Source organism: Festucalex cinctus, unplaced genomic scaffold (genome assembly GCF_051991245.1).
Source record: "Festucalex cinctus isolate MCC-2025b unplaced genomic scaffold, RoL_Fcin_1.0 HiC_scaffold_26, whole genome shotgun sequence".
Taxonomy (NCBI): domain Eukaryota; kingdom Metazoa; phylum Chordata; class Actinopteri; order Syngnathiformes; family Syngnathidae; genus Festucalex; species Festucalex cinctus.
The window spans coordinates 491,494-505,512 of NW_027520273.1; the positions used below are offsets into that span (position 1 = coordinate 491,494).

Below are 14,019 nucleotides of genomic sequence, written 5' to 3' on the forward strand. Positions count from 1 at the left end.
AAGCAATTTCATGCTAGAATCATCATCCGGATGCCAAAATAAACTAAATACAGCAAAAGATTTGAGTGCACAACGTTTGGTTTAGATTTGACAGCCATAATCAGCAATTGTGTACATTTGAGCTGAATGTGTCAAAATCTTAAAAATTAACAGGTGCCCAAGCAATTTCATGCTAGAATCATCATCCGGATGCCAAAATAAACTAAATACAGCAAAAGATTTGAGTGTACAACGTTTGGTTTAGGTTTGACAGCCATAATCACCTTTTTATTGCTTTAAATGCGTTTTTAGCGCATGATTGTACATTTGAGCTGAATGTGTCAAAATCTTAAAAATTAACAGGTGCCCAAGCAATTTCATGCTAGAATCATCATCCGGATCCCAAAATAAACTAAATACAGCAAAAGATTTGAGTGCACAACGTTTGGTTTAGATTTGACAGCCATAATCAGCAATTGTGTACATTTGAGGTGAATGTGTCAAAATCTTAAAAATTAACAGGTGCCCAAGCAATTTCATGCTAGAATCATCATCCGGATGCCAAAATAAACTAAATACAGCAAAAGATTTGGAGTGCACAACGTTTGGTTTAGGTTTGACAGCCATAATCACCTTTTTATTGCTTTAAATGCGTTTTTAGCGCATGATTGTACATTTGAGCTGAATGTGTCAAAATCTTAAAAATTAACAGGTGCCCAAGCAATTTCATGCTAGAATCATCATCCGGATGCCAAAATAAACTAAATACAGCAAAAGATTTGAGTGCACAACGTTTGGTTTAGATTTGACAGCCATAATCAGCAATTGTGTACATTTGAGCTGAATGTGTCAAAATCTTAAAAATTAACAGGTGCCCAAGCAATTTCATGCTAGAATCATCATCCGGATGCCAAAATAAACTAAATACAGCAAAAGATTTGAGTGCACAACGTTTGGTTTAGGTTTGACAGCCATAATCACCTTTTTATTGCTTTAAATGCGTTTTTAGCGCATGATTGTACATTTGAGCTGAATGTGTCAAAATCTTAAAAATTAACAGGTGCCCAAGCAATTTCATGCTAGAATCATCATCCGGATGCCAAAATAAACTAAATACAGCAAAAGATTTGAGTGCACAACGTTTGGTTTAGATTTGACAGCCATAATCAGCAATTCTGTACATTTGAGCTGAATGTGTCAAAATCTTAAAAATTAACAGGTGCCCAAGCAATTTCATGCTAGAATCATCATCCGGATGCCAAAATAAACTAAATACAGCAAAAGATTTGAGTGCACAACGTTTGGTTTTGGTTTGACAGCCATAATCACCTTTTTATTGCTTTAAATGCGTTTGTAGCGCATGATTGTACATTTGAGCTGAATGTGTCAAAATCTTAAAAATTAACAGGTGCCCAAGCAATTTCATGCTAGAATCATCATCCGGATGCCAAAATAAACTAAATACAGCAAAAGATTTGAGTGCACAACGTTTGGTTTAGATTTGACAGCCATAATCAGCAATTGTGTACATTTGAGCTGAATGTGTCAAAATCTTAAAAATTAACAGGTGCCCAAGCAATTTCATGCTAGAATCATCATCCGGATGCCAAAATAAACTAAATACAGCAAAAGATTTGAGTGCACAACGTTTGGTTTAGATTTGACAGCCATAATCAGCAATTGTGTACATTTGAGCTGAATGTGTCAAAATCTTAAAAATTAACAGGTGCCCAAGCAATTTCATGCTAGAATCATCATCCGGATGCCAAAATAAACTAAATACAGCAAAAGATTTGAGTGCACAACGTTTGGTTTAGGTTTGACAGCCATAATCACCTTTTTATTGCTTTAAATGCGTTTTTAGCGCATGATTGTACATTTGAGCTGAATGTGTCAAAATCTTAAAAATTAACAGGTGCCCAAGCAATTTCATGCTAGAATCATCATCCGGATGCCAAAATAAACTAAATACAGCAAAAGATTTGAGTGCACAACGTTTGGTTTAGGTTTGACAGCCATAATCACCTTTTTATTGCTTTAAATGCGTTTTTAGCGCATGATTGTACATTTGAGCTGAATGTGTCAAAATCTTAAAAATTAACAGGTGCCCAAGCAATTTCATGCTAGAATCATCATCCGGATGCCAAAATAAACTAAATACAGCAAAAGATTTGAGTGCACAACGTTTGGTTTAGATTTGACAGCCATAATCAGCAATTGTGTACATTTGAGCTGAATGTGTCAAAATCTTAAAAATTAACAGGTGCCCAAGCAATTTCATGCTAGAATCATCATCCGGATGCCAAAATAAACTAAATACAGCAAAAGATTTGAGTGCACAACGTTTGGTTTAGATTTGACAGCCATAATCAGCAATTGTGTACATTTGAGGTGAATGTGTCAAAATCTTAAAAATTAACAGGTGCCCAAGCAATTTCATGCTAGAATCATCATCCGGATGCCAAAATAAACTAAATACAGCAAAAGATTTGAGTGCACAACGTTTGGTTTAGGTTTGACAGCCATAATCACCTTTTTATTGCTTTAAATGCGTTTTTAGCGCATGATTGTACATTTGAGCTGAATGTGTCAAAATCTTAAAAATTAACAGGTGCCCAAGCAATTTCATGCTAGAATCATCATCCGGATGCCAAAATAAACTAAATACAGCAAAAGATTTGAGTGCACAACGTTTGGTTTATGTTTGACAGCCATAATCACCTTTTTATTGCTTTAAATGCATTTTTAGCGCATGATTGTACATTTGAGCTGAATGTGTCAAAATCTTAAAAATTAACAGGTGCCCAAGCAATTTCATGCTAGAATCATCATCCGGATGCCAAAATAAATTAAATACAGCAAAAGATTTGAGTGCACAACGTTTGGTTTAGATTTGACAGCCATAATCAGCAATTGTGTACATTTGAGGTGAATGTGTCAAAATCTTAAAAATTAACAGGTGCCCAAGCAATTTCATGCTAGAATCATCATCCGGATGCCAAAATAAACTAAATACAGCAAACGATTTGAGTGCACAACGTTTGGTTTAGGTTTGACAGCCATAATCACCTTTTTATTGCTTTAAATGCGTTTTTAGCGCATGATTGTACATTTGAGCTGAATGTGTCAAAATCTTAAAAATTAACAGGTGCCCAAGCAATTTCATGCTAGAATCATCATCCGGATGCCAAAATAAACTAAATACAGCAAAAGATTTGAGTGCACAACGTTTGGTTTATGTTTGACAGCCATAATCACCTTTTTATTGCTTTAAATGCATTTTTAGCGCATGATTGTACATTTGAGCTGAATGTGTCAAAATCTTAAAAATTAACAGGTGCCCAAGCAATTTCATGCTAGAATCATCATCCGGATGCCAAAATAAATTAAATACAGCAAAAGATTTGAGTGCACAACGTTTGGTTTAGATTTGACAGCCATAATCAGCAATTGTGTACATTTGAGCTGAATGTGTCAAAATCTTAAAAATTAACAGGTGCCCAAGCAATTTCATGCTAGAATCATCATCCGGATGCCAAAATAAACTAAATACAGCAAAAGATTTGAGTGCACAACGTTTGGTTTAGGTTTGACAGCCATAATCACCTTTTTATTGCTTTAAATGCGTTTTTAGCGCATGATTGTACATTTGAGCTGAATGTGTCAAAATCTTAAAAATTAACAGGTGCCCAAGCAATTTCATGCTAGAATCATCATCCGGATGCCAAAATAAACTAAATACAGCAAAAGATTTGAGTGCACAACGTTTGGTTTAGATTTGACAGCCATAATCAGCAATTGTGTACATTTGAGCTGAATGTGTCAAAATCTTAAAAATTAACAGGTGCCCAAGCAATTTCATGCTAGAATCATCATCCGGATGCCAAAATAAACTAAATACAGCAAAAGATTTGAGTGCACAACGTTTGGTTTAGGTTTGACAGCCATAATCACCTTTTTATTGCTTTAAATGCGTTTTTAGCGCATGATTGTACATTTGAGCTGAATGTGTCAAAATCTTAAAAATTAACAGGTGCCCAAGCAATTTCATGCTAGAATCATCATCCGGATGCCAAAATAAACTAAATACAGCAAAAGATTTGAGTGCACAACGTTTGGTTTTGGTTTGACAGCCATAATCACCTTTTTATTGCTTTAAATGCGTTTGTAGCGCATGATTGTACATTTGAGCTGAATGTGTCAAAATCTTAAAAATTAACAGGTGCCCAAGCAATTTCATGCTAGAATCATCATCCGGATGCCAAAATAAACTAAATACAGCAAAAGATTTGAGTGCACAACGTTTGGTTTAGATTTGACAGCCATAATCAGCAATTGTGTACATTTGAGCTGAATGTGTCAAAATCTTAAAAATTAACAGGTGCCCAAGCAATTTCATGCTAGAATCATCATCCGGATGCCAAAATAAACTAAATACAGCAAAAGATTTGAGTGCACAACGTTTGGTTTAGGTTTGACAGCCATAATCACCTTTTTATTGCTTTAAATGCGTTTTTAGCGCATGATTGTACATTTGAGCTGAATGTGTCAAAATCTTAAAAATTAACAGGTGCCCAAGCAATTTCATGCTAGAATCATCATCCGGATGCCAAAATAAACTAAATACAGCAAAAGATTTGAGTGCACAACGTTTGGTTTAGATTTGACAGCCATAATCAGCAATTCTGTACATTTGAGCTGAATGTGTCAAAATCTTAAAAATTAACAGGTGCCCAAGCAATTTCATGCTAGAATCATCATCCGGATGCCAAAATAAACTAAATACAGCAAAAGATTTGAGTGCACAACGTTTGGTTTTGGTTTGACAGCCATAATCACCTTTTTATTGCTTTAAATGCGTTTGTAGCGCATGATTGTACATTTGAGCTGAATGTGTCAAAATCTTAAAAATTAACAGGTGCCCAAGCAATTTCATGCTAGAATCATCATCCGGATGCCAAAATAAACTAAATACAGCAAAAGATTTGAGTGCACAACGTTTGGTTTAGATTTGACAGCCATAATCAGCAATTCTGTACATTTGAGCTGAATGTGTCAAAATCTTAAAAATTAACAGGTGCCCAAGCAATTTCATGCTAGAATCATCATCCGGATGCCAAAATAAACTAAATACAGCAAAAGATTTGAGTGCACAACGTTTGGTTTTGGTTTGACAGCCATAATCACCTTTTTATTGCTTTAAATGCGTTTGTAGCGCATGATTGTACATTTGAGCTGAATATGTCAAAATCTTAAAAATTAACAGGTGCCCAAGCAATTTCATGCTAGAATCATCATCCGGATGCCAAAATAAACTAAATACAGCAAAAGATTTGAGTGCACAACGTTTGGTTTAGATTTGACAGCCATAATCAGCAATTGTGTACATTTGAGCTGAATGTGTCAAAATCTTAAAAATTAACAGGTGCCCAAGCAATTTCATGCTAGAATCATCATCCGGATGCCAAAATAAACTAAATACAGCAAAAGATTTGAGTGCACAACGTTTGGTTTTGGTTTGACAGCCATAATCACCTTTTTATTGCTTTAAATGCGTTTGTAGCGCATGATTGTACATTTGAGCTGAATGTGTCAAAATCTTAAAAATTAACAGGTGCCCAAGCAATTTCATGCTAGAATCATCATCCGGATGCCAAAATAAACTAAATACAGCAAAAGATTTGAGTGCACAACGTTTGGTTTAGGTTTGACAGCCATAATCACCTTTTTATTGCTTTAAATGCGTTTTTAGCGCATGATTGTACATTTGAGCTGAATGTGTCAAAATCTTAAAAATTAACAGGTGCCCAAGCAATTTCATGCTAGAATCATCATCCGGATGCCAAAATAAACTAAATACAGCAAAAGATTTGAGTGCACAACGTTTGGTTTAGATTTGACAGCCATAATCAGCAATTGTGTACATTTGAGCTGAATGTGTCAAAATCTTAAAAATTAACAGGTGCCCAAGCAATTTCATGCTAGAATCATCATCCGGATGCCAAAATAAACTAAATACAGCAAAAGATTTGAGTGCACAACGTTTGGGTTAGGGTTAGGGTTAGGGTTAGGGTTAGGGTTAGGGTTAGGGTTAGGCGCCGGGCTGACCCCGACGCCCCGAAGTCGGAAATGACGTCGGTTTCGCGGAAGCCTTATGAATGGCGGTCTATGGGAAGCTGGAATTCGACTTGGAAGTTAGCCACTGTGCTAACGCGCGCTCCATTGACTTTGAATGGCGGGGGCATAACTCCCGCGCGCCAGTTGGAACCGGGTTTGGAGCGAGGTCGCGATTCCGGGTTCCGGTGAAAATGTCGGCTAATCGAAACGGGAAAAATCGCCGCGGATAGTGCGAAATTCGTAGGTGCCGGCGACGCGTTTCGTTTGAAAAGGTTTTTTGTTTAAGTATTTTTTAAGGGCCGTTTTAAAAACGCGGGTGCGGTTCGGGCGAGCGGACACCAGGTGTCGCGTGTGAGCCCGGTCGAATTCCAGGAATCGCGCACGGGTCGTATTCCGTGAACCGTGCCGGTCGGTGTCCGGGAATTGTACTTGTCGTGTTCCGTGAACCGTGCGCGTCGGTTTTCTGGAACGGCGGGGTCGTATTCCGTGAATCGTACGCGTCGCATTCCGGGAACTGTACGGGTCGTAATTCCGTGAATTGTACCGGTCGGGGTCCGGGAATTGTACTGGTCGAATACCGGGAATTGCGCTGGTCGTGTTCCGTGAACTGTACGCGTCGGATTCCAGGAACTGTACGGGTCGTATTCCATGAATTGTACTGGTCGTATTCCATGAATTGTACTGGTCGTATTCCATGAATTGTACTGGTCGGATTCCAGGAACTGTACGGGTCGTATTCCATGAATTGTACTGGTCGGGGTCCGGGAATTGTACTGGTCGAATACCAGGAATTGTACTGGTTGAATACCAGGAATTGTACTGGTCGTGTTCCGTGAACTGTACTGGTCGTATTCCGTGAACTGTACGCGTCGGATTCCGGGAACTGTACGCGTCGGATTCCGGGAACTGTACGGGTCCGATTCCATGAATCGTACGTGTCGGAGCCCGGGAATTGTACTGGTCGTATTCCATGAACTGTACGTGTCGGATTCCGGGAACTGTACGCGTCGGAATCCGGGAACTGTACGGGTCGGATTCCATGAATCGTACGTGTCGGAGCCCGGGAATTGTACTGGTCGTATTCCATGAACTGTACGTGTCGGATTCCAGGAATTGTACTGGTCGGGGTCCGGGAATCGTACTGGTTGAATACCAGGAATTGTACTGGTCGTGTTCCATGAACTGTACGCGTCGGATTCCAGGAACTGTACGCGTCGGATTCCAGGAACTGTACGCGTCGGATTCCAGGAACTGTACGCGTCGGATTCCAGGAACTGTACGTGTCGGATTCCAGGAATTGTACTGGTCGGGGTTGAATACCAGGAATTGTACTGGTCGTGTTCCATGAACTGTACGGGTCGGATTCCATGAATCGTACGGGTCGTGTTCCATGAATTGTACTGTGTTGAAATTGTGGAATTATATGTAGGCAACCTGGAAATTGACGTGACCGTCTATTGGTCAACAGCTGATTGCAGTGATTGGTTTTTGGTCAGATATGGCCCTTCCCACTAGTAATTTTTGAGCCAATCGACGTTTGGTTTGCCCATGGTGAAATTGTGGAATTATATGTAGGCAACCTGGAAATTGACGGGACGTGTTCCATGAATTGTACTGCGTTGAAATTGTGGAATTATATGTAGGCAACCTGGAAATTGACGGGTTGTGTTCCATGAATTGTACTGCGTTGAAATTGTGGAATTATATGTAGGCAACCTGGAAATTGACGTGACCATCTATTGGTCAACAGCTGATTGCAGTGATTGTTTTTTGGTCAGATATGGCCCTTCCCACTGGTAATTTTTGAGCCAATAGACGTTTGGTTTGCCCATGGTGAAATTGTGGAATTATATGTATAAAACCTGGAAATTGACTTGGATGGGTTTTTTTTTTTTTATGGAGGGCGTTACCGTTACACCCCCTTCGCAGTGATTGGTCAATGGCCAGTTGCAAGGCTGGGCTGAGTCTATAAAAGCAGTCGCTGTCAGTGCCGCCTTCAGAAGTCAAGCGAGCAAGCGCAAAAAAGGATGGGTCAATATCTGGAAAGTCCTCCTCCTGATTATGACCAGCAAGGTATGATATTTTTGAATGGCTTTCTTTGCATGTGCACTTGCAAAAAAAAAAATCATGGGGTCTCTGGACAGATGAGACAACTCCACGATGGATCCCGAGCATTGTGCTCACTACACTGGATCCCCAAATGAACATGGCAATGGAAACAAGTCAAGGGTAAGTTGGCGATGTCTACATCCAGGATGGCAACCTAAATTCCTTAAAGATGACGTGTAATTCCTTAAAGATGACATGCAATTCCTTAAAAATGACACGCAATTCCTTAAAAATGACACGCAATTCCTTAAAGATGACGTGTAAAATTCCTTAAAGATGACGTGCAATTCCTTAAAAATGGCGCGCAATTCCTTAAAAATGGCGCGCAATTCCTTAAAGGTGACATGTAATTCCTTAAAGATGACATGTAATTCCCAGAAAGATGCGTTCATATTTGTAAACACTACTCAGTGAATTGCGTTTAGTGTTTTTTTATTTTTTTTTTCTATCTAGATTCACTTGGCCATGTTATGAGAGCGGATGGGCGCTTACAGAGCAAATGTGCCTCATCTCCATATTTATTATGTGCATCTTTGGAGTGATGTACCTCATCGTAATACTCATACTTTTCCACTACAAAATCGTAAAATAAAGTCTGTTTGTTCAAGAAAGCTTTTCTGAGTCACGCAGTTTTTGCTTTCACCACAAGGTGTCGCTTGACTGGCTAATTGTTAGCGTTTGTGTGTGGGGAGGAGGTGCCTTTGGCCAATCGGAAGGTGATTGGCTGCAGTACCGTGACATCACCAACACCGGACTATTTAAGCCTGCGTTTGTCCAACCCCCATTCATTAGCATCGAAGTGTGAGGGCAAGCACAAGAAAGCGCCGCTGCAGGTTCCAAGGATGAGTGAGGTGAGTTCCTGGAAATGTGCGTCGCCTTTGGGGAAAAGAGTCCGGTTTCAGGAATTCAAATCTCAAGCGAGTTCCCGCTCCAAGAATTCATCCACAACCAAGGTACAGTTCTAGAAAATCTACCGATAGCCGATAGCTTTTCCCTGGCCTCCGAGGCGGGCCCCTTGCGTGTTTGAGGCCCCGCGAAGCGTGGCGGCTGCTTCGTTGCCCCGTCCGTGCCCGGTTCCTGGAATTGGACCCCCAACCAAAGTCCAGTTCCTGGAATTGGACCCCCAACCAAAGTCCAGTTCCTGGAATTGGACCCCCAACCAAAGTCCAGTTCCTGGAATTGGACCCCCAACCAAAGTCCAGTTCCTGGAATTGGACCCCCAACCAAAGTCCAGTTCCCGGAACTGTGCGGAGCGGGACCCAAGCGTAGCTAGCCCCCGTGAGGCCCCGCGCAGCGGGGCCAGGACACCGGCCTCGCCTATGCCCGGTTCCTGGAATTGGACCCCCAAACCCAGTCCAGTTCCTGGAATTTGACCCCAAACCAAGGTCCAGTTCCAGGAATTCTACGGAGCACTCACTCCAGCCCCCAGTAAGTTCTGTGTCGCTATTGTGGAAGACATGACCCACACCCATGTATTATACATTGTTTTTTTATTGTTGTATAGGTGAACGTGAATTGCAATGAGGAGGAGCTCCCGGAAGAACCTTTCGAGCCTTTGACACAGGAGGCTTCTGTGCCATTAACACAGGCCTCCCCGCTGAGAACTACCAAAGATGTGAACAGGTCTGAGCAGAATGTGGGGGCTGGATGGCAACTTTCAAGGGAGCCCGGGGACCTCGTCTCTACTCCCCAGTCCAGGAAAAAAACTGTACACATTGGAGTAATTGAGGTGATATCCAGGAAGTCCCATGTCACTATTGTGGAAGTTTTCCTCCCATTGCCATGTCTTCCAAATTGGATTTTGTCGTTGTATAGATGTACCTGACTGAAAGCGAAGATGAGATGGACGTCATGGAACAAATCATCTTCCCCTTAACACAGGAAGCCTCCCTGCCCTTAACGCAGACGGTCTCCTCCCTGCACTTGGTGAGTAGAATTCCTGGAAGTGGTCCAATCAAATGCAACACTGCTTCATGCCACCAAAATATGACTGTTTCCTTTCTGGTGACAGACACAGACGGGCTCACCTGGGGGAAAGAAGAAGGAAAGGAAGAGTAAAGACGGCAGCAAAAAGTTGAACACATCTGACAAAACAGTGGGAGACGGACAGCAAGTTTCAAGGGAAGCTTCTCCCCAGTTGATGGAAATGGAGAATGTACACCTGAGGGAAGCTGAGGTGAAATCCAGGAAGTCCCATGTCTCCTGTTGTTAAAGTTGTGACCCATAGCTATGTCTTCTATTTTCCTTTTTGTACTATAGCCTGACTTCAGTGACTGGGAAGATGAGGAAAAGATTTTGGAACGTGCCTTGTTCGGAGAAAAACATGTCCAGCGCTTGAACTTTGTGAGTAGAATTCCTGGAAGTAATTCTGTCATTGTAATACACCGACATGTAATATTTCTTAACCCCCGGGGGGGGGGGGGTTAGGGTTAGGGTTAACCTTAACCCTAACCTTAACCCTAACCCAAAATATAACATACTGTGTCCTTAGGATCTCAAGTCCCGCAAGAAGAAGAAGAAGATGAAGGAGAAGCTCAAGTTAAAGAAAAAGGACAAAGTCCATCCAAAAGGGAACGAAACACAGCAAAAGAGATCTCCCGAACCAAATTCAGTGCCAACAACCCTTCCAGAAAAAATCAGTCTTTATAATAATGTAAGTAGACTTGGGCTGCGGAGGGTGACTCTAATGTGGAAATCCTAAAATTAAACCTTTGTCATTTTTATGTCTTTCAGGGTCAACGAAGAAAACTCGCACTCACACCACAATTTTATTCCATGGTCAAAACTCTCTTCGAAAGAGAGATCCAGGAAAAGTTGGTCCTGAAAAAAAGGATACGGGAGATCGTGGCTGAACAACCAGCATTTCGACAGCTATGCCATGAGCTGGAACTATCTATTGAGAACATTAGAAACCAAATCCGAATGATGATCAAAAGATGTGAAAATTAAAGTCAATTTGGAATGTTGGAGTTCTGGTGGGTCTTCTTCCAGGTTTTTTACATTGTATGTTTTAAGACAATGCTGCATGCCTCTCACAATGTGTCAGGGTCGGTGGTTCCATTTTCCGCTTAAGTCCATTTCGAGGAATCCAAACCCAACCAAGGTCGAGTTCCAGGATTCTTACCGATCGGCGAAGCGGGCCCCAAACACGTCGAGAACACCGGCATGGTGAGTCCCGGGCTGGGTGGTTCCATTCCCGGCCTGAGTCCATTTTCAGGAATTGAGCCCCAACCAGTTCCAGGTCCAGTTCCAGGAATCCAACCCCAACCAACCAAGATCCAGTTCCAGGATTCCGACCGATGGGCTAAACCTGAGAGCACCGGCCTGGTGGGTGGTTCCGATTCCGTCCCCCGCTTAAGTCCATTTCCAGGAATCCAACCCCCATCCAAGGTCCAATTCCAGGATTCCTACCGATCGGCTAACCTGCCCCGCGAAGTCCACTTCCAGGAATCCAACCCCAAACAAGGTCCAGTTCCAGGATTCCTACCGATCGGCTAACCTGACCCCCAAGCCCATTTCCAGGAATCCAACCCCAACCAACCGAGGTTCATTTCCAGGATTCCTACCGATCGGCTAACCTGCCCCGCTAGGTCGAATTCCAGGAATTCAACCTCAACCGAGGTCAACTTCCTGGAATCCTACCGATGGGCTAAACCTGACCCCCGAAGTCCATTTCCAGGAATGCTACCGATGGGCTAAACCTGCCCCGCGAAGCCGGGCCGAGAGCACCGGGCCCGGGGTGGGTGGTTCCGATTCCGTCCCCCGCTTAAGTCCATTTCCAGGAATACAACCGTAAAAAAACCGAGGTTCATTTCCAGGATTCCTACCGATCGGTTAACCTGCCAGGTAGGTCGAATTCCAGGAATTCAACCTGGAGGACCGAGGTCAACTTCCATGAAAGCTACCGATGGGCTAAACCTGACCTCCGAAGTCGATTTCCAGGAATGCTACCGATGGGCTAAACCTGCCCCGCGAAGCCGGGCCGAGAGCACCGGCCCGGGGGGGTGGTTCGAAGTCGATTTCCAGGAATGCTACCGATGGGCTAAACCTGCCCCGCGAAGCCGGGCCGAGAGCACCGGCCCGGGGGGGTGGTTCGAAGTCGATTTCCAGGAATGCTACCGATGGGCTAAACCTGCCCCGCGAAGCCGGGCCGAGAGCACCGGCCCGGGGTGGGTGGTTCCGATTCCGTCCCCGGCTTGAGTCGATTTCCAGGAATTCAACCCCGAACCAACCGAGGTTCATTTCCAGGATTTCTACCGATGGGCTAACCTAACCCCCGAAGTCGATTTCCAGGAAAACAACCGCAAAAAAACCGAGGTTCATTTCCAGGATTCCTACCGATCGGTTAACCTGCCAGGTAGGTCGAATTCCAGGAATTCAACCTGGAGGACCGAGGTCAACTTCCATGAAAGCTACCGATGGGCTAAACCTGACCTCCGAAGTCGATTTCCAGGAATGCTACCGATGGGCTAAACCTGCCCCGCGAAGCCGGGCCGAGAGCACCGGCCCGGGGGGGTGGTTCGAAGTCGATTTCCAGGAATGCTACCGATGGGCTAAACCTGCCCCGCGAAGCCGGGCCGAGAGCACCGGCCCGGGGGGGTGGTTCGAAGTCGATTTCCAGGAATGCTACCGATGGGCTAAACCTGCCCCGCGAAGCCGGGCCGAGAGCACCGGCCCGGGGGGGGTGGTTCCGATTCCGTCCCCGGCTTGAGTCGATTTCCAGGAATTCAACCCCGAACCAACCGAGGTTCATTTCCAGGATTTCTACCGATGGGCTAACCTAACCCCCGAAGTCGATTTCCAGGAAAACAACCGCAAAAAAACCGAGGTTCATTTCCAGGATTCCTACCGATCGGTTAACCTGCCAGGTAGGTCGAATTCCAGGAATTCAACCTGGAGGACCGAGGTCAACTTCCATGAAAGCTACCGATGGGCTAAACCTGACCTCCGAAGTCGATTTCCAGGAATGCTACCGATGGGCTAAACCTGCCCCGCGAAGCCGGGCCGAGAGCACCGGCCCGGGGGGGTGGTTCGAAGTCGATTTCCAGGAATGCTACCGATGGGCTAAACCTGCCCCGCGAAGCCGGGCCGAGAGCACCGGCCCGGGGGGGTGGTTCGAAGTCGATTTCCAGGAATGCTACCGATGGGCTAAACCTGCCCCGCGAAGCCGGGCCGAGAGCACCGGCCCGGGGTGGGTGGTTCCGATTCCGTCCCCGGCTTGAGTCGATTTCCAGGAATTCAACCCCGAACCAACCGAGGTTCATTTCCAGGATTTCTACCGATGGGCTAACCTAACCCCCGAAGTCGATTTCCAGGAATTTAACCCCAACCACCACCCAAGGTCCAGTTCCAGGATTCCTACCGATGGGCTAAACCTGCTCTGCGAAGCCGGGCCGAGAGCACCGGCCCGGGGTGGGTGGTTCCGATTCCGTCCCTGGCTTGAGTCGATTTCCAGGAATTCGACCCCAATCATCCAAGGTCCAGTTCCAGGATTCCTACCGATGGGCTAAACCTGCTCCGCGAAGCCGGGCCGAGAGCACCGGCCCGGGGTGGGTGGTTCCGATTCCGTCCCTGGCTTGAGTCGATTTCCAGGAATTCAACCCCGAACCAACCGAGGTTCATTTCCAGGATTTCTACCGATGGGCTAACCTAACCCCCGAAGTCGATTTCCAGGAAACCAACCCCAAACAACCGGGGTTCATTTCCAGGATTCCTACCGATCGGTTAACCTGCCCGCTAGGTCGAATTCCAGGAATTCAACCTGGAGGACCGAGGTCGAATTCCAGGAATGCGACCGATGGGCTAAACCTGACC

General features: G+C 44.3%; 1 protein-coding gene across 1 annotated transcript; it reads left to right on the forward strand.

Moving 5' to 3' along the window:
- Positions 1-6,864: 6,864 nt before the first annotated feature.
- Positions 6,865-11,188, forward strand: LOC144011099 (uncharacterized). The gene is made up of 7 exons (XM_077511557.1): positions 6,865-8,169; positions 9,710-9,934; positions 10,021-10,131; positions 10,217-10,381; positions 10,465-10,548; positions 10,697-10,858; positions 10,939-11,188. The coding sequence occupies exons 1-7, from the start codon at positions 8,158-8,160 to the stop codon at positions 11,152-11,154; spliced, it is 975 nt and encodes a 324-aa protein (XP_077367683.1). The 5' UTR covers positions 6,865-8,157; the 3' UTR covers positions 11,155-11,188.
- Positions 11,189-14,019: the final 2,831 nt, after the last annotated feature.